The sequence below is a fragment of the Garra rufa genome, unplaced genomic scaffold (assembly GCF_049309525.1).
Source record: "Garra rufa unplaced genomic scaffold, GarRuf1.0 hap1_unplaced_050, whole genome shotgun sequence".
Classification (NCBI taxonomy): Eukaryota; Metazoa; Chordata; class Actinopteri; order Cypriniformes; family Cyprinidae; genus Garra; species Garra rufa.
Genome location: NW_027394325.1, coordinates 1 through 20,645, shown reverse-complemented (window position 1 = coordinate 20,645; position 20,645 = coordinate 1). Strand labels below are relative to the sequence as shown.

At 36.8% G+C, this 20,645-nt stretch overlaps 1 protein-coding gene across 2 annotated transcripts; it reads right to left on the bottom strand.

The window, feature by feature from the left end:
- Positions 1-191: 191 nt before the first annotated feature.
- On the bottom strand, positions 192-19,986 carry LOC141315910 (FYN-binding protein 1-like). Of its 2 annotated transcripts, none has more exons than XM_073832746.1 (19): positions 19,856-19,986; positions 13,025-13,958; positions 11,995-12,118; positions 11,849-11,892; positions 10,237-10,250; positions 10,111-10,157; positions 9,897-9,999; positions 9,640-9,799; positions 9,408-9,534; positions 9,138-9,157; positions 8,950-9,019; positions 8,702-8,797; positions 8,311-8,342; positions 8,147-8,207; positions 1,209-1,308; positions 966-1,119; positions 842-875; positions 727-755; positions 192-636 (listed from the first exon to the last, which is right to left on the bottom strand). In XM_073832746.1, exons 1-19 carry the CDS (start codon positions 19,856-19,858, stop codon positions 614-616), a joined length of 2,175 nt encoding a protein of 724 aa, XP_073688847.1. In that variant the 5' UTR covers positions 19,859-19,986; the 3' UTR covers positions 192-613. The 2 variants fall into 2 exon arrangements, with proteins under 2 accessions (XP_073688847.1, XP_073688848.1); XM_073832747.1 differs by lacking the exon at positions 19,856-19,986 and adding an exon at positions 15,553-15,630.
- Positions 19,987-20,645: the final 659 nt, after the last annotated feature.

The window sequence follows — 20,645 nt, the reverse complement described above, 5'->3', positions numbered from 1 at the left end:
TTAAAGGTGAGGTATTTTTTACATAATGACAAATTATGGCAATGAATTTGTAAAAAGATATGAGAAGATATCTAAAGTATGAGACAACATTAAATGGTACATTTCTGAAGCCTTTTCCCGTCTACTTAAATCAAGTGAACATAGATGTAAACATTGTTTAATCAACGTAATTAGCATGCTGAATTTCAAAGTGATGCAAATGTATACATTTATTAGCAAGTGATGAAAACAGTTGAGTCTTTTGCAGTGTAATATTTACAAAAACACAACAAGTAAATGAGCAAATTAAGAGCGGTTACAAAATACTGCCTTTCACTCAGGAACAAAAACATGTCTTAGAATTAGTTTCAGAGGTTAGTTTTCACACACATGACAGGAAAAAGAAAGTAAAAGTCTTTGGAAAACTGTATGTTGTGGCCAATTTGGACATGAAGCCATTTATGTTTACTGAGGCAAGGTAACTACGTTATCATGAAGGTATAGGCTGTTTATTTCAACCTAATACTACATGTGTCTATACAATAAATACACTCAACATCAACAGTCAAGAAGACAAACAGAGCCAGAAATAAGAAGCTGCACCAGAAGATGAGATGATGGTGGTGTGAGATCTTCAGTCGTTATCGTAGATACAGTCTGTAAAGATAATAATATTGCCATCATTCTTCGAATTTTAAATTACATTACATTTTTTAACATATAACATAATATGATTTTTCTACATACCATCTCCAATGTCATCATAGACCTCATCACTATGTAAATAAAATGTAAAAAGTTAGTTTTGCACGTTTACACATTAATAAAAACAGTTTACAAAAAACATTTCAGAGTAACTTACTCTGTTTGGATGTTGCTGAGTTGGACATATCCAACTGAAAAGTAAATTTTACAATGTCATCATTACTAAATTTCGTGCTGGTTTAGATCAACTCTCATTTGGAGTCACATATAATGTCACTTACATTTGCCCTCCTTGTTCCTACAGATGAATTTGTCAGGGTCAGATTTGTTGATGACATCCACAGTCTCCCCAGCTTGTACAGCCAAGTCTTTCCCACTTCCCTTCTTAGTGGTGGCAATTGTTGCTTGATGAAGTACCTGAATCTCCCCATCGTACTGGTGAAGTAAATGCCAAAGTGTTTGCTTATAAATTCAATCTAGACAGCACTCTGTGTTGACAGGCCATACAATTATTTCATACGCACCTTAAACTTTTTTCTAAATTCCTTTTCTTCTTTCTCAAACTTCTTTTGCTTTTTTGGGTCCTCATGCACTTTGGTCGTCTTAGATTTCATTGGAGGCAGGCTGTGATGATGAAATATTGAAATATTGCTGATTTAAATATGCTAATATAGAGTAGTACATTTTAAAAGTTTGATATTCTTTCATTTTCTTTCATATTCTTTATGCCATCTTGTTTGACAACAGTAATGGTAAAGAACTTAAAGGATAAGTTCACTTCAAGACCTTTCACCCCCATGTAATCCAAGATGTTAATTTCTTTCTTTTTACAGTTGCAAAGAAATTAAGGTTTTTGAGGAAAACATTCTAGGATTTTTAGAAGACAAGCGTTGATGTCGAGCCCTGCTTCGGTTCAAAAAGGTAAGGCGAAAAACTCCATCTCATTTCTCGTTTGACTTTCTTTGCGCGTTCGCTTTGTAACCAATGGGTTTTTGAGGAAAACATTCCAGGATTTTAGTGGGAACCAATGGATTGAAGGACAAAAATTGCAGTTTCAATGCATCTTCAAAGGGCTCTACACAATCCCAGCCAAGGAATAATGGTCTTATCAAGCGAAACGTTCTGTCATTTTCTAAAAAAATAAAAATGTATATACTTTTTAACCGTAAATGCACATCTTGCACTAAGACAAGCGTTAATGTCGAGCCCTGCTTCGGTTCAAAAAGGTAAGGCGAAAAACTCCATCTCATTTCTCGTTTGACTTTCTTTGCACGTTCGCTTTGTAACCACTGGGTTTTTGAGGAAAACATTCCTGGATTTTAGTGGGAACCAATGGATTGAAGGACAAAAATTGCAGTTTCAATGCATCTTCAAAGGGCTCTACACAGTCCCAGCCAAGGAATAAGGGTCTTATCAAGCGAAACGTTCTTTCATTCTCTAAAAAAATAAAAATGTATATACTTTTTAACCATAAATGCACATCTTGCACTAAGACAAGCGTTAATGTCGAGCCCTGCTTCGGTTTAAAAAGGTAAGGTAAGGCGAAAAACTCCATCTCATTTCTCGTTTGACTTTCTTTGCACGTTCGCTTTGTAACCACTGGGTTTTTGAGGAAAACATTCCTGGATTTTAGTGGGAACCAATGGATTGAAGGACAAAAATTGCAGTTTCAATGCATCTTCAAAGGGCTCTACACAATCCCAGCCAAGGAATAAGGGTCTTATCAAGCGAAACGTTCAGTCATTTTCTAAAAAAATAAAAATGTATATACTTTTTAACCGTAAATGCACATCTTGCACTAGGACAAGCGTTAATGTCGAGCCCTGCTTCGGTTTAAAAAGGTAAGGTAAGGCGGAAAACTCCATCTCATTTCTCGTTTGACTTTCTTTGCGCATTCGCTTTGTAACCACTAGGTTTTTGAGGAAAACATTCCTGGATTTTAGTGGGAACCAATGGATTGAAGGACAAAAATTGCAGTTTCAATGCATCTTCAAAGGGCTCTACACAATCCCAGCCAAGGAATAAGGGTCTTATCAAGCGAAACGTTCAGTCATTTTCTAAAAAAATAAAAATGTATATACTTTTTAACCGTAAATGCACATCTTGCACTAGGACAAGCGTTGATGTCGAGCCCTGCTTCGGTTCAAAAGGGTAAAGTAAGGCGGAAAACTCCATCTCATTTCTCGTTTGACTTTCTCTGCGCATTCGCTTTGTAACCACTGGGTTTTTGAGGAAAACATTCCTGGATTTTAGTGGGAACCAATGGATTGAAGGACAAAAATTGCAGTTTCAATGCATCTTCAAAGGGCTCTACACAGTCCCAGCCAAGGAATAAGGGTCTTATCAGGCGAAACGTTCGGTCATTTTCTAAAAAAATTAAAATGTATATACTTCTTAACCGTAAATGCACATCTTGCACTAAGACAAGCGTTGATGTCGAGCCCTGCTTCGGTTCAAAAGGGTACTGCGAAAAACTCCATCTCATTTCTCGTTTGACTTTCTTTGCGCGTTCGCTTTGTAACCACTGGGTTTTTGAGGAAAACATTCCAGGATTTTAGTGGGAACCAATGGATTGAAGGACAAAAATTGCAGTTTCAATGCATCTTCAAAGGGCTCTACACAATCCCAGCCAAGGAATAAGGGTCTTATCAAGCGAAACGTTCAGTCATTTTCTAAAAAAATAAAAATGTATATACTTTTTAACCGTAAATGCACATCTTGCACTAGGACAAGCGTTAATGTCGAGCCCTGCTTCGGTTTAAAAAGGTAAGGTAAGGCGAAAAACTCCATCTCATTTCTCGTTTGACTTTCTTTGCGCGTTCGCTTTGTAACCACTGGGTTTTTGAGGAAAACATTCCAGGATTTTAGTGGGAACCAATGGATTGAAGGACAAAAATTGCAGTTTCAATGCATCTTCAAAGGGCTCTACACAATCCCAGCCAAGGAATAATGGTCTTATCAAGCGAAACGTTCAGTCATTTTCTAAAAAAATAAAAATGTATATACTTTTTAACCGTAAATGCACATCTTGCACTAGGACAAGCGTTAATGTCGAGCCCTGCTTCGGTTTAAAAAGGTAAGGTAAGGCGGAAAACTCCATCTCATTTCTCGTTTGACTTTCTTTGCGCATTCGCTTTGTAACCACTAGGTTTTTGAGGAAAACATTCCTGGATTTTAGTGGGAACCAATGGATTGAAGGACAAAAATTGCAGTTTCAATGCATCTTCAAAGGGCTCTACACAATCCCAGCCAAGGAATAAGGGTCTTATCAAGCGAAACGTTCAGTCATTTTCTAAAAAAATAAAAATGTATATACTTTTTAACCGTAAATGCACATCTTGCACTAGGACAAGCGTTGATGTCGAGCCCTGCTTCGGTTCAAAAGGGTAAAGTAAGGCGGAAAACTCCATCTCATTTCTCGTTTGACTTTCTCTGCGCATTCGCTTTGTAACCACTGGGTTTTTGAGGAAAACATTCCTGGATTTTAGTGGGAACCAATGGATTGAAGGACAAAAATTGCAGTTTCAATGCATCTTCAAAGGGCTCTACACAGTCCCAGCCAAGGAATAAGGGTCTTATCAGGCGAAACGTTCGGTCATTTTCTAAAAAAATTAAAATGTATATACTTCTTAACCGTAAATGCACATCTTGCACTAAGACAAGCGTTGATGTCGAGCCCTGCTTCGGTTCAAAAGGGTACTGCGAAAAACTCCATCTCATTTCTCGTTTGACTTTCTTTGCGCGTTCGCTTTGTAACCACTGGGTTTTTGAGGAAAACATTCCAGGATTTTAGTGGGAACCAATGGATTGAAGGACAAAAATTGCAGTTTCAATGCATCTTCAAAGGGCTCTACACAATCCCAGCCAAGGAATAAGGGTCTTATCAAGCGAAACGTTCAGTCATTTTCTAAAAAAATAAAAATGTATATACTTTTTAACCGTAAATGCACATCTTGCACTAGGACAAGCGTTAATGTCGAGCCCTGCTTCGGTTTAAAAAGGTAAGGTAAGGCGAAAAACTCCATCTCATTTCTCGTTTGACTTTCTTTGCGCGTTCGCTTTGTAACCACTGGGTTTTTGAGGAAAACATTCCAGGATTTTAGTGGGAACCAATGGATTGAAGGACAAAAATTGCAGTTTCAATGCATCTTCAAAGGGCTCTACACAATCCCAGCCAAGGAATAATGGTCTTATCAAGCGAAACGTTCAGTCATTTTCTAAAAAAATAAAAATGTATATACTTTTTAACCGTAAATGCACATCTTGCACTAGGACAAGCGTTAATGTCGAGCCCTGCTTCGGTTTAAAAAGGTAAGGTAAGGCGGAAAACTCCATCTCATTTCTCGTTTGACTTTCTTTGCGCATTCGCTTTGTAACCACTAGGTTTTTGAGGAAAACATTCCTGGATTTTAGTGGGAACCAATGGATTGAAGGACAAAAATTGCAGTTTCAATGCATCTTCAAAGGGCTCTACACAATCCCAGCCAAGGAATAAGGGTCTTATCAAGCGAAACGTTCAGTCATTTTCTAAAAAAATAAAAATGTATATACTTTTTAACCGTAAATGCACATCTTGCACTAGGACAAGCGTTGATGTCGAGCCCTGCTTCGGTTCAAAAGGGTAAAGTAAGGCGGAAAACTCCATCTCATTTCTCGTTTGACTTTCTCTGCGCATTCGCTTTGTAACCACTGGGTTTTTGAGGAAAACATTCCTGGATTTTAGTGGGAACCAATGGATTGAAGGACAAAAATTGCAGTTTCAATGCATCTTCAAAGGGCTCTACACAGTCCCAGCCAAGGAATAAGGGTCTTATCAGGCGAAACGTTCGGTCATTTTCTAAAAAAATTAAAATGTATATACTTCTTAACCGTAAATGCACATCTTGCACTAAGACAAGCGTTGATGTCGAGCCCTGCTTCGGTTCAAAAGGGTACTGCGAAAAACTCCATCTCATTTCTCGTTTGACTTTCTTTGCGCGTTCGCTTTGTAACCACTGGGTTTTTGAGGAAAACATTCCAGGATTTTAGTGGGAACCAATGGATTGAAGGACAAAAATTGCAGTTTCAATGCATCTTCAAAGGGCTCTACACAATCCCAGCCAAGGAATAAGGGTCTTATCAAGCGAAACGTTCAGTCATTTTCTAAAAAAATAAAAATGTATATACTTTTTAACCGTAAATGCACATCTTGCACTAGGACAAGCGTTAATGTCGAGCCCTGCTTCGGTTTAAAAAGGTAAGGTAAGGCGAAAAACTCCATCTCATTTCTCGTTTGACTTTCTTTGCGCGTTCGCTTTGTAACCACTGGGTTTTTGAGGAAAACATTCCAGGATTTTAGTGGGAACCAATGGATTGAAGGACAAAAATTGCAGTTTCAATGCATCTTCAAAGGGCTCTACACAATCCCAGCCAAGGAATAATGGTCTTATCAAGCGAAACGTTCAGTCATTTTCTAAAAAAATAAAAATGTATATACTTTTTAACCGTAAATGCACATCTTGCACTAGGACAAGCGTTGATGTCGAGCCCTGCTTCGGTTCAAAAGGGTAAAGTAAGGCGGAAAACTCCATCTCATTTCTCGTTTGACTTTCTCTGCGCATTCGCTTTGTAACCACTGGGTTTTTGAGGAAAACATTCCTGGATTTTAGTGGGAACCAATGGATTGAAGGACAAAAATTGCAGTTTCAATGCATCTTCAAAGGGCTCTACACAGTCCCAGCCAAGGAATAAGGGTCTTATCAAGCGAAACGTTCTGTCATTCTCTAAAAAAATAAAAATGTATATACTTTTTAACCATAAATGCAGATCTTGCACTAAGACAAGCGTTAATGTCGAGCCCTGCTTCGGTTTAAAAAGGTAAGGTAAGGCGAAAAACTCCATCTCATTTCTCGTTTGACTTTCTTTGCACGTTCGCTGTGTAACCACTGGGTTTTTGAGGAAAACATTCCTGGATTTTAGTGGGAACCAATGGATTGAAGGACAAAAATTGCAGTTTCAATGCATCTTCAAAGGGCTCTACACAGTCCCAGCCAAGGAATAAGGGTCTTATCAAGCGAAACGTTCAGTCATTTTCTAAAAAAATAAAAATGTATATACTTTTTAACCGTAAATGCACATCTTGCACTAAGACAAGCGTTAATGTCGAGCCCTGCTTCGGTTTAAAAAGGTAAGGTAAGGCGAAAAACTCCATCTCATTTCTCGTTTGACTTTCTTTGCACGTTCGCTTTGTAACCACTGGGTTTTTGAGGAAAACATTCCTGGATTTTAGTGGGAACCAATGGATTGAAGGACAAAAATTGCAGTTTCAATGCATCTTCAAAGGGCTCTACACAGTCCCAGCCAAGGAATAAGGGTCTTATCAAGCGAAACGTTCTTTCATTCTCTAAAAAAATAAAAATGTATATACTTTTTAACCATAAATGCACATCTTGCACTAAGACAAGCGTTAATGTCGAGCCCTGCTTCGGTTTAAAAAGGTAAGGTAAGGCGAAAAACTCCATCTCATTTCTCGTTTGACTTTCTTTGCGCGTTCGCTTTGTAACCAATGGGTTTTTGAGGAAAACATTCCAGGATTTTAGTGGGAACCAATGGATTGAAGGACAAAAATTGCAGTTTCAATGCATCTTCAAAGGGCTCTACACAATCCCAGCCAAGGAATAATGGTCTTATCAAGCGAAACGTTCTGTCATTTTCTAAAAAAATAAAAATGTATATACTTTTTAACCATAAATGCACATCTTGCACTAAGACAAGCGTTAATGTCGAGCCCTGCTTCGGTTTAAAAAGGTAAGGTAAGGCGAAAAACTCCATCTCATTTCTCGTTTGACTTTCTTTGCGCGTTCGCTTTGTAACCACTGGGTTTTTGAGGAAAACATTCCAGGATTTTAGTGGGAACCAATGGATTGAAGGACAAAAATTGCAGTTTCAATGCATCTTCAAAGGGCTCTACACAACCCCAGACAAGGAATAATGGTCTTATCAAGCAAAACGTTCTGTCATTTTCTAAAAAAAAAAAAAAAAGTATATACTTTTTAACCGTAAATGCACATCTTGCTCTAGGACAAGCGTTAATGTCGAGCCCTGCTTCGGCTCAAAAAGGTAAGGCGAAAAACTCAATCTCATTTCTCATTTGACTTTCTTTGCGCGTTCGCTTTGTAACTTCTGGATCGGTACTTTCGCCTACGTCATTCATGCGTGATTACGTAATGCGTAATTTTTTTTATAGAAAATTACACATTGTTACGTTAGATAAGACCCTTATTCCATGGATGGGATCATGTAGAGCTATTTGAAGCTGGACTGAAACTGCAATTTGGACCTTCAACCCATTGGACACCACTGAAGTCCACTATATGGAGAAAAATTCTGGAAGACAGAAATATCTGAACATCTTGGATGACATGGGGTGAGTAAATTATCAGGAATGTTTTATTCTAGAAGTGATAATGTAACATTGGTTTACCTGCTAGGTGATGGAGTGGGAGGGAATGCATCCACATCATCATATATGTCTTGAGGAGGGTCTGTGTTGAATGAAGACATTTGAAAACAAAAGATTTCACAGTGGGTTTCATAGTTAATTTGAGGGTGTGTTGTATGAATCAAATGATTTTTTAACTTAATTACCTTCATGTGTAAATTGTGGAGGGGGAGCAATGCTGAAACAGATAGTTAGAAGTATATAAATATTTAAGATAATTGTATGGGGAAAAGCCAAATTTAATTTACAGTTAAATCTTTTTCTCTGAGGAAATCAAAGAAGGTTGAAGCCTTGGAAAAGGGACAAAGCAATTGTAAATCATCCACATTGCATATGGTTATGGTTAGAAAAGATTAGAAAAGCACTAATAACAGGAAGCTCAGAAGAATTTTCTTGAAGGTGCTTTTTGCCATTTTTCACACAGATTGGATTAATTGTGAAACGAACAATTAATCAGTTTGCTTTGTAAATGCAGCTGTGATTCGTCATTGAAAAGTAACACTGTTTCTGATTCCATCTTACTAATGTAAAAATTACTCGTTATTGTGGACTTGGCTTTTTCTCCTCTCAACCGAGCTTTTGAGCATTTCCAAGAAGTTGCGTGTTTTTAAGAAAGGCCTGGGATCTCCAATGCTATGGTTTCAGAGGAACGTAGTATGGGTGAGACAGATCCAAAATCCATAAAATTGGCCAAACAACAAAGCCAGGAATACAGGCACACACATATAATGCACACAGTACGCTAATAGTATTATATTATATTATATATTTTTTTCTTATTTTACCTGTTTGGATTAAGATTGGATTCAGGTATATCATCGTACAAATCATCATCTGGCGGTGGAGGTAAAACAACTATAAACAGCAGAGGGCAGACTTGTTCAAGTATTGCATCTCAAAATGAAACTTAAAATATTAAACTTAAACTTTACAGTCAGTAAGTTGAAAAAGGATTAGTTATGTTAAAACTTACTCCGCTGCCCATTCATATTCCTGAAATATTAAGGAGAAATATAAATTGTCATATAAATGTGAACAGCAGTATTTGCTTTGTAATTTCTAAAAAAAAGACTTTGTTACTATTTCTAGACTGGATAAGAGTCTAGAAAAGTGTTTAAAATGCCATCCAGATCAAATCTGCCTTTTCTCATTATTAGTTATTAGGGGAACTCTTTGGAATTGTGCAGAATCAATTTAAATGTGTTGAAATTAACTTTTGTTAGGAAGTGTTACAGGCTCTTACCCGTGATCTTCCATAGATTCTACGTCATCGTACACCTCTTCACTTTCCAAGCTATGAGGAAGAGACAGGCCTTGATTCTTCAAGACGCTGAAGTCGATCTCAACCATTTCCGTTTTAACATAGCCAACTGAAATACAGAGAAATGACTACAAATGAATCTTTTCTCAGGTGATCAGTGACCAGTTCACATCAAATATATATATATTTTTTGTTTTACAGTGTGAACTCTTACATGATCCATCTTGACTCCGGCCCAACCATTTACCCTCTGGATTGTCAGTGATTCGAATGATATCAACTGACTCGCCCCTCTTTATGGAGAGGTCATGTTTCCCACCCTTGCAGTCAGCTTTAGCTTTTACCTGATGAATAACTTGCAGGGGCGGTGTTATCTGAGGAAAGAACAAACCAGGTAAACAATACTTCATAATCACCAGAGCAAACCTCAATAGCTGGTTGGTAATAAGTGCTAAATATAGCTTTACTTACTTTAAACTTCTTAATTGCTTCTTTCTCTTTTTTCTCACGGTCTTTTTGATTTTTAACTTCTTTTTCTTGCTTTTTCTGCGGTTGACTTGCCTCTGCAGCAGACCTGTGGTAAAGCAAACCGTAAGCCAATTATTAGCCCAAAACACATGTAAACACTGTGTGTATCACTCTGTTCCAGGTGGGTGAGATGGCCACTATGCTTAAAGCATCTTACCTACTATCATCAAGATCCTCATATATCTCACCATCACTTCCACTTCCCTAAAAGGGGTGAGACATGAGACAGCTCACAACAAACTTTCTAAAAAATATATCTGTATGCCTTTAGTAAGTTTCTTACCTCGTTTTTATGTTCTGTAATGAGAAATAGGGAGAAAAAAAGATTTAAAATTAGTTTATTAATTGAATTTGATAACCTATTGCTTTTATCAATTTTGAAGGGGTCATCGCATGCCAATTTTCCGCAAGTTGATATGATATGATTCTTTAGGATCTTAATAAAAGTCTATAACATACTTTGGTTAAAAATTCTCATTTATAGTGAAAATAACACCCTTTTTAACACCCTGATAAAGGCAAGTTAGCCGCAATGTGTCGGTGCTCGTTTGCTGTTTTTAATGTTAAAGCCATGTTAATAAAGGCTTTTTATATTTTTTCCACAAGATTTTTGAGTCGATAAAAATTTTGGGGACATAAAAGAATCCCGTAACCAAAGAGCACCGTTTTATAGATTTCGCACCACAGCAGCATAATTTGCATACTTTTGGATTTATGAACACCCTTTTTACCTTATATTCACAGAAAGTATAAAACGAATGTATTTTTTTGTGTCTTCAGCGGCGACTTCTATGTTCATTATTACATCCGACAACAGAACACCTCAATCGCTTAGGAGACAGTCTTCTCTTCCCCTGCTCATTGAGACAATGGCGGACTGTTTATGGCTTACTCAGGGGTCTAAGGGGTCTAAATGTGTCAATCAACAACTGTGGGAACTGCCTTGGTCTGTGTGACGCCACACAGCAAAGAATTTAAGAATGGCTTGATTTAAGAAAGGGGTTATTATTTACATGGATAAAAAAAAATGGGTATATTTTTATCATTATAGGGTGGCTGTGTACACACACTGTCTGTTTTAACTATTTTTTTATTAAAAATTAGCACTTTTTTGACAAAAAAATATTTAGTGCAACTGTTTTTAACCTAAATAACTTAACTTAATAAAAGTTAAAACATTTTGAATTTGTAAATCAGGGTAAATTTAACTTTTTTTTTTTTTTGTCTTCTGGGAAACATGTAACAAGTAACATCTTCTGTAGCCTTTGAAGGCCGGTACTAAATGAAAAGAATATGATATTTAGGCAAAATAGGAAAAACACATCTCCATTCTGTTAAAAAAAGTTTTCACCCCCTGGCTTTTCCTTCTGTAGCATCAATAAGTGTTTGAACCTTTTGTAATAGTTGCATATGAGTCCCTGAGTTGTTCTCAGTGTGAAAAGATGGATTTCATAATCATACAGTCATTGTTGGAAAGGGTTAAAATACACAAAAATGCTTAAAAAAAACTAACAAAAAATGTGTGGGACCTAAAGGATTTTTCTGAGGAACGGTGGGCAGTTTAACTGTTCAGGACAAACAAGGGACTCATGAACAACTATCACTAAAAACAAAACAAACAAAAAAATACAGCTGTGGATCATTCAGGTTACAACACAGTAATAAGAATCAAGGGGATGTGAACTTTTGAACTGGGTCATTTTTATAAATTCAATTATTATTTTCTCTTGTGGACTATGTGTAAACATCTTTTATGTGAAATGACTTATTCAGGTCAGTACTAAATTACATTTTACAGATTCTGAAAGGAGGGTGTAAAGTTTTGACCTCAACTGTAATTATCAGGTATTGGTTTTAAAATGACTCCCATTCAATAACAAATAGGTAGGTCTTACCCATTCTAAAGCTATCCACATCATCATAATTTTCATCTTGAGTTCTGCGGACAGAAATGAGATGGTGAATTATCAACAAATTCAGATGTTAAAAAACGGTGAACATTTGGTCACAGTGCTAAGCAAGGCATTTCTGTGTTACTCACATAGGTCCTGGAGGTCGTGGGGGCAGGTTGGGACGTAAGTGTTGCGAGGGCAGGGGCGGAGGTGCCTGACTACTGGGGTGAGAGGCGGGTGGGGGAGGGGGAGTTACATTCTTTGGTCCAGAACCTGCAGGAAAACAGTTGACCTCATGACCAGTTCACCCAAATTGTCATCATTTACTCACCCTCAGAACACAGTTAAAAGGTCATGCGGGGTTGTATCAACATGACGTATTAATTTTTATTTTCAGGGTGAAGAAAAATAAATTACAGAGAATTATGAAGCTTTGACCACAGTTAAATCATTAGATCTTTTTTTATGGTGCAAAGAGCAAAACCTGGTCCTGTACTGTACATGATCTCACGATTATCACAAGTTAAAAATGAAAGCTATCTTTAAAACTATGTTCCCATTTTAAATTAGCTTCCCTGTTTTTTTTTTCACTGACTTCAGCTCTCAAGTGAAAAGAGAAACTCAAATAAGGAAGTTAGCTCAGCGCATGCAGGAAATCTTGAATTTCCAATATGTTGTTATTGCTGATACCAGATGCACCTGAATGTTCATTTCACGATGGTGTGCTCTGATGCCGGTTCAGATGCTTGATAGTGTATTGTGTGTTAACTAAAATACAATAAACAATAAAGATTAAAAACAAGTTTGCTGCAGTATGTCAAAGTGCATAAATTAACAGTATCTAACCTTTCAGTACAGTCATGTGATGTTCCTCATTTGAACATAAATTACTGACTAAGATAAGCATCTGCTCACAGTTTCTCGTCTTTATGACTTTATGGTGCTTGTTTTATTGTGCGTGCTTGCTAACCGTCTCAGAGCTGTCACAAGTAAAACCACGGAAACCACTTTGGCCTAAAGTCTACTCTTCTGTGCTTGAGAATGAGCAGTGGCTCTTTTGCGTACAAGTCTTTGTGGCTTTGATGTAACTGATGAAGTGTTTACTGCCTATTGTTTTGTTACCTCAGATGCTGCTGTAAAGAAAGCTTGTGCCTTTTGTGCTAGACAGGCAGTACTTACTCTCGGTTGTAGCCTCGGAGCCCTTCTTGAACTTCTCAAGGTTGACCTTGGGTGGTCTGTTGGGTTTGGCTGGAGCAGTGCCCAGAGCGTAGCTATTGGGTAAAGGTTTCTTCTTGGGAGCTGAAGGATCATCGTTGGCTGCCTGTACTGGAGGCCCAGATGATTTTCTTGGAAAGTTGGGTTTATTAGGTGCTACGGGCTTTGAGACTGGCTCAATGGCACTTGGTACTTTAGCACCTTCTTTAACACCTTCCTCTAGTTTGTTAAAGCTATTTTTAACACGGAAACTTGATGGTTTCACATGAGATACTGAGGAAGGTTTTACAGCAGGCTCCACGTTGCTGCTTTCCTCCGGCTGCTGGCGTAGCTTAGCCATGGTGCTTTTCGGTTTGGGTGCTAAAGGCATTTTTGGAGGAGTGGGATTAGGGCTTGTGCCGTTGTCTTCAGCTTTCGGGACTTCTTTGACCCAAGGTGGTTTTGCTGTAGAAGCCATTAGCTTCGGGCTCATCACCTTTGGATCATTCGCCATGATGCTTGAGGGAGGTTTTTGTAGTGGTACCTTGGGGAATGGGGCCTTTGGAGTCTCAGGGTCCAGGGACGAGTCTGGTGGTTTGGGTTTGACGGGAAGTTTAAAGTTGACTTTGTTGTTCTCTTGTGTGTTTTCAAACCTAGTCCCAAAAGCTTTTAACTTTGGAGGTTCATGCATGTCTGGAGCGCTTCTAGCTGTGTTGACTGTGCTCTTAGGTTTAGGGACAGTTGAGGTAGTAGTTCCACTGGATAGGCTAGATTCAAGAACAGGCTTCTTAGCAGGCACCGGGCCTGAAGACAAGGTGGGTTGGACAGGTGGTTTTGGACGAATACCTGGAGCCCCTTCTGTAGATACACTTCCTGCTTGGAAGCGAGCCATGATAGCTTTCACGTCGGACTTGTTGTCCTGCAAAGATTGAAAGTCAAAGTTTGAGGAACCAAGACAAACCTGGGCATAGTGTTTACATCCCTATTCGTGTTCTCGTCCTTCTGGTTTAGCTTTTATCTTTGAGTGATTACTAGTATGCATCAGGTTTTGTTACATTTAAATTGATGTATTTTATGACGCTTTTATTCAAAGCTATTGACATTACATTCAAAAACCATGACCTCGGTACCATATTGTTTGAGAGCAAAAAACGACAAAGAAAGCAGATGAAAGTGCACCACCATGAGCGTTAGAAGCCAAAACTGGGACAAAACATATATTTGTGACCCTGGACCACAAAAGTCTTAAGTAGCATGGGTATATTTGTAGCAATAGCCAAAAATACATTGCGTGGGTCAAAATGATACATTTTTCTTTTATGGCAAAAAATCATTAGGATATTAATTAAAGATCATGTTCCATGGAGATATTCTGTAAATTTCCTACCATAAATATATTAAAACTGAATTTTGAAATTAGTAATATGCATTGCTAAGAACTTAATTTGGACAGCTTTAAAAGGTGATTTTCACCCTCAGATTCCAGATTTGAAAAAAGTTGTATCTCGGCCAAATATTGTCATATCCTAAAGCTTATTTTTTCGACTTTTAGGTGATGCATACAACTCAGTTTCAAAATATTTGACCCTATAACTGGTTTTGTGGTCCAGGGTCACATTTAGTCGCACAGATTTCATGACCAAAACTAGTCTGTTACATTCCCTGTTGAAAAAAACAGCATAGGCTGGTAAGGTATGTTTTGAAGCATGCCAGCTGGTTTAAGCTGGTTCCTTAGTTGGTCATGAGCTGGTTTAAGCTGGTTGTTTAGGACCAGCACTAACCAGCTTAAACCAGTTCATTACCAGCTTATAACTAGCTCAGGACCCACTTAAACCAGCTAATAACCAACAAAGGACCAGCTTAAACAAGCTCAAACCAGCTGCCATGCTTCAAAACATATCTAACCAGCATATGTTGTTTTTTTCAATCGCAATTGCATGGTTCAGTTGGGTAACAGTGTTTTGTAAATCTCTTTCAGGGTTTTCCTTCCTATAGGCCTCAACAGCTCATAACCGAAACAGACTTTGTGACTACCATGGAGCGTTACGGTAAGAGTTCATTTGGAATTTAAATGTAAATAAATTGTATCATAACTGTTTATCTTGTTCACATTGTTCATTGACAAGCATGCCTAGAGTTTGTTGGCAAATGTACAAACTAACACCAAAAACCAATATAATCTTTTCACACTAAAAATATTGAAAAAGTAAATTTAACACAATATGAATAATACTGGGAATAATACTACAAACTTGACATCATAGCAGTATAAAATACTAAAACTCAGGTTTACATACTTTCAGTGTCTTATTGAATGTCTATTCTGTTTATATTTTTGAATTAGGGTTCAGAAATTTTTGTTGAACTGTCGACTAACTCTGTACAAGGATTTATCATATTTATGTTCATTACTTAGACAACGGAACTATCTGTAATATATCTAGTAAACAACAGAGATATTTGACATTTAAGTCACATTTCAAGTTAAAAGATATCTAAAAAATGTCTTTTACCTCTGATTCTGGGTCTTCACTAGAACTTAGCACACTTGATTTTTCTATCAAAGCGGTTTGTAGTCAACTGCACTGAGCATGAGAACTGTCTGTGATCACACAGGAACTGAGAGCATTTATCATACCAAACTAGCAGGAAGTTGCTACGCTCACTATTGTAGAACTAATATACAAAAGAAATGAAAATACTTTTTTCTAGTATATATAAATAACTTGTGATAGATGTATGAAGGCCACAGTGAAATGCAGGAAACAGTGAAATGTTACTTTATAACCAAAACATAACTTTAGCTTTTAAAGCCAGTTTGCCAACTGCTCGCCATTCAAATTTCACGCAATTTGATGCAAATCTCTTTCTGGAAAAAAAAAACGTCATTTAGGTGTCTGCAATAGCCTGTGTTCCTGATGTGTTCCCAGGATGTTTTACCCAGATACCTCAAGGCTTTATGTCTTTGGTTTCAGAGAAACAAGCTCCTCTGGACCAGTGTTAACATGTCTGGCGATACAAAGCCATACACGAGAGACTCTGGGCAACTAGTGTGACGCACCCTTGGTAACAAGTGTTTGAATCAGGACAGACCTCTCACCAGGAAGAGCTGATAAGCTCTGGACTAGCTTCTAATGTGACTGGCCTGACCCAGAGGTACACACTGTGCTGTTGACTCACTGAGCAAAAAAGAGAAACTGTTAGACACAGGAACTAACATTGGTCAACCAATTACAATATCACTATGCTCTTGACAAACAACAGTGCTGCAGACTTTTCACATGCAGCACTTCAGTATATGGATTGACATTATAGGCCACATTTTTAAAAATGTATGAATGTATGTATGTGTCGCTGTAAGAACATACTGTTAAATTTACAGTAAAAAGGCTGTGGTTGTCAAATTATTATTATTTTTTTTTTTGTATTTTACAAATTATAACTGTAAATGTTTCAATTAGTGATCTACATAAGTATGAAAATCCGATTTCATTGTCAGTAACCTGTCATGGACAGTATAGACAATGCAGAGGGTCATAAACACAAAGACAAAATGCCGTTAGGCTAACTCACACGACTCACACGACACTAATGTAATGCAATAAACATTAACTAAAAACTCCCCAATGTATATTACTGATAGAAAACAAACCTATTTAAAGAAAATAATCATATGTGATACGTTATTGCTTCTGGAAATGTCTGTAAAACCATACCTTTGAAGTTTGTTAGGTTTTAAATTGTAAGACAATAGTCTGTTTAAACTAAAAACAAAATGTATTAGGTGTGGTGACATTAGACTTTGCTCCATTCACATGCATGACAAAAACAGTGGGAAGTTTATGATCCAAAAATCATATGGTAACAGTTTGATATCTTAGCTCAAAACAAAGAACTCAAACTTGAAAGCTCAGGGTCTGTAGTAGTTTAGATATTTTAACAAATTATTATTTGTTATTTACACTTTTAAAAGTGCAGGGTTGTTTCAACCCAAAATTGGGGAAAAATATGTGACACTGGAGCACAAACCAGTCATATGGGTTTTTTTATTTATTGAGATGTATATATTTATATTTAAGCTGAATAAATACGCTTTCCATCGATGTGGGGTTTGTTAGGATAGGACAATATTTGGCTGAGATAAAATTATTTGAAAATCTGAAATCTGAGGGTGCAAAATATATATATATATATATATATATATATATATATATATATATATATATATATATATATAGAGAGAGAGAGAGAGAGAGAGAGAGAGAGAGAGCATTTAAAGTTGTTCAAATTAAGTTCTTTGCAATGCATATTACTAATTACAAAAATTAAGTTGTGATATATTTATGGTAGGAAATTTACAAAATATTTTCATGGAACATGATCTTTACTTAATATCCTAGTGATTTTTGGCATAAAAGAAAAATCGATAATTTTGACCCATACAATGTATTTTTGGCTATTTCTACAAATATACCTGTGCTGCTTACGACAGGTTTTGTGGTCCAGGGTCACATATGCTCAAACCCAGCCACTGCGTTAAATTTTTAAGTTACATTTTTAAGTTACATTTTTTAACCCAACTGTTGGGTTTGTCCGTATTTTACCCAAGTTTGAGTTGAAACAACCCAGCATTTTTTAGTGTACATTTTTTTTTTATAAAAATACCAGTATATAAATGTTCCATGCTTGGGAGCAGATAGGCTCAAAATCTATAATTTCTGGCTAGAGTTTTCCAGTTGCAAATGTTAGTTTAACATAATAAACTACTCTTGTATTTACTCTGCTTGTGTGAACAAGCACTAAAAACCTTGAGACATCATTTGTTTGCAGATGCCACTTGGATTGATGGTTTGTTATCTAATGCAGTGAGATCACACAAAGAGCATGTCAATGTAATCTCAGACATGGCCTCAGGTTCAGTGCAACTGACATCAAGCGGCTGTCATGGAAAAATCAGCTGTGCTGGAGTGAAGACCCAGAGTCAGAGGTAAATGTAATTCAGTTAATTGTCAAAACAAGTGTATATTTGTATATAAGTGTTTGTAAGGAGAAGTTCACTTCCAGAACAAAAATTTACAGATACAGACTCATCCTCTTTTCATCCAAGATGTTCATGTCTTTCTTTCTTCAGTCATAAAGAAATTATGGTTTTTGAGGAAAACATTTCAGGATTTCTCTCCATATAATGGACGTCTGTGGTGCCTGTGAGTTTAAACTTCCAAAATGCAGTTTCAAAGAGCTCTAAACGATCCCAGTCTAGGAAAAAGGGTCTTATCTAGTGAAACAATCAGTTATTTAAAAAAAACAAAACTACAATTTATATAGTTTCTAACCTCAAACACTCGTCTTGTCTAGCTCTGTGTGTACTCTGTGTACTCCGGTTCAATATAGAGTATGTCGAAAAACTCCCATCCTATTTTCTCCTCCAACTTCAAAATTGTCCTACATTGCTGCAGAAATACCAATCAGTGTTTACAAAGTGAATGTGCAAAGATCAAACGGCATTTACAAAAAAGGCAATTTTCCTCAAAAAACATAATTTCTTTACGACTGAAGAAAGAAAGACATGAACATCTTAGATGACAAGGGGGTCAGTAAATGATCTGTAAATTTTTGTTCTGGAAGTAAACTTCTCCTTTAAAGTACGCTGTATTGAATCGTATTGCTCCAAGAAATCTTGACTTGTGATATTGTGAAGCCTTTTTTATACTATTTTTTTCTCTTTACTCCAAAAGTAAAATAGATCATTGTCTTTGTAACTGCCATAGTATGTCTAAAACAAATAACCTTAAAATGTTATATAGTAATAAAAAAGCATTCCTTTTTTTACGCATTTAAAAATGAGTTCTAACATCTAGCGAGATCAAAAGAGAGTCCCTTTTTATTTATTTATTAATGGCTGTTACTGCTGACAACAGCTGTACTGTTGAAGGCTCCCGACATGCAAAGCAGTCTCACAAAAAGTCCATAGTTCCGTTCTTTGGATGGATGATTTGTGTAATGTGTGTTTTGAATATGACACCTTGTATGCGTTAACACGTGCCTAACAAAGAGCCAATCGATGTTCTGTGTGTATTCTCAGATGGTTATGGAGAACCTTAGATGACCATGAGAAAGTGATTTGGGAGATCCCACATTGTGACTGTGATGCGATTTGAGACAGGTGTGCTACAGTGGTTTCACTTTGTTAATGTGGTATTATTGAGCTGAATCTGTGACCACAGCGAGCAAAACCAGATGTAAAATTAAACTGGTCTGTGGCACAGCCATTCAGCGATTCATTGAAGGTAAGATGCGTCTACAGTGTAGGCAATGAAACCAGATGGCCGAAGAATTTAAGAGAAACTTAAGTGTGTGTTCAGATGAAGAGGAACCGAGTTGTGTCGGTGAAGCAAAAACTGGCCAAACATTACACAATCTTTTTTTACACAATCTAATTTTGCAAAAATCCCCTAAATGTTCTCTAGATGAAGTTTAAGCATTTTTAGATTGTGAATTTCTGTGAAATTTTGTAACAAATGCAAATTAAATTTTTAATAGCATGCTATTTTGTGTGCATTATCTTTTACTTATCAATTCAACAAACAAAGCCTATGATAATGGAAATTAAAAGCATACACATGAAAGTAACATGAGTTAATAAGTAGACAAACTATCAGATAAACGTAGTGTGCTAGGAAAGACTATTTATGCACAGAATAACTGATTTTATACTATACATTTATCAGAACCAGTATCTCTAAAAAAAAATGCTATAAAGTTAGAAATATATGAAATATATGACAATTCAGGGATGAAACCAGAAAGAGCACTCACCATGGTGGTAGAGCCCAAAAAAATATCCTCTCCCAGATGTTCACATGGACTGGTAGCTCACAACCAGACTGATGAATGTGTTTCAGTTTGCTTTAGTTTACTTGTGACTGCAAATGCCTGCCCACTTCTGGCTACTTCCTCTATCTACTGGCAGACCGCTGCACTGTCATCACAGGAAGACCTATCTCTCCCTCATCAAATCTATTTGCCTATCCCGTACTGCACAATTGCTCTTTCTATACTCACATATTCACATGCTGTATGCTCAGAACTATAAGAATACTATAAGAACATATATAAATACTTTGAAGCATGTTGATTTTATTTTTTATCTTAATTAGCTTAATACGAGTTATATTCACATGATAAACGTGAGTTGAGGTCAAAGGTTCACATACACCTTGTAGAATCTGCAAAATGTTAATTATGTGATCAAAATAAGAGGGATCATACGAAATGCATGTTATTTTTTATGTAGCACTGACCTGAATAAGATATTTCACATGAAAGACACACTCTAAAAAAACGCTGGGTTAAAATAACCCAAATTGGGTTATTTTGGTAACCCAACGCTGGGTCAAATATGGACAAACCCAGCGTTGGGTTATTTTAACCCAAATTGTTGGGTTAAATCTTTGACCCAACACGTTGGGTTGTTTTATTTACCTAGACTGTTGACAAAAAAAATACTACGTTGCTGGTTGAAAACAAACCTGAAATATTTAATAATAAAGAGAATAAACAATAATCAAAGAGAATTACTTGAGACAACAAAAAAAGAGACAAAATG

Bases quoted from the DNA above. Each gene is read 5' to 3' on its own strand.
- LOC141315910 (XM_073832746.1), bottom strand. The intron at 8,343-8,701 runs GTAATTTTTACA...TATCTGTTTCAG, and splicing joins AGCCAAGTCCACAATAACGA to CATTGCTCCCCCTCCACAAT. The intron at 8,208-8,310 runs GTAATTAAGTTA...CATTCAACACAG, and splicing joins TCCACAATTTACACATGAAG to ACCCTCCTCAAGACATATAT.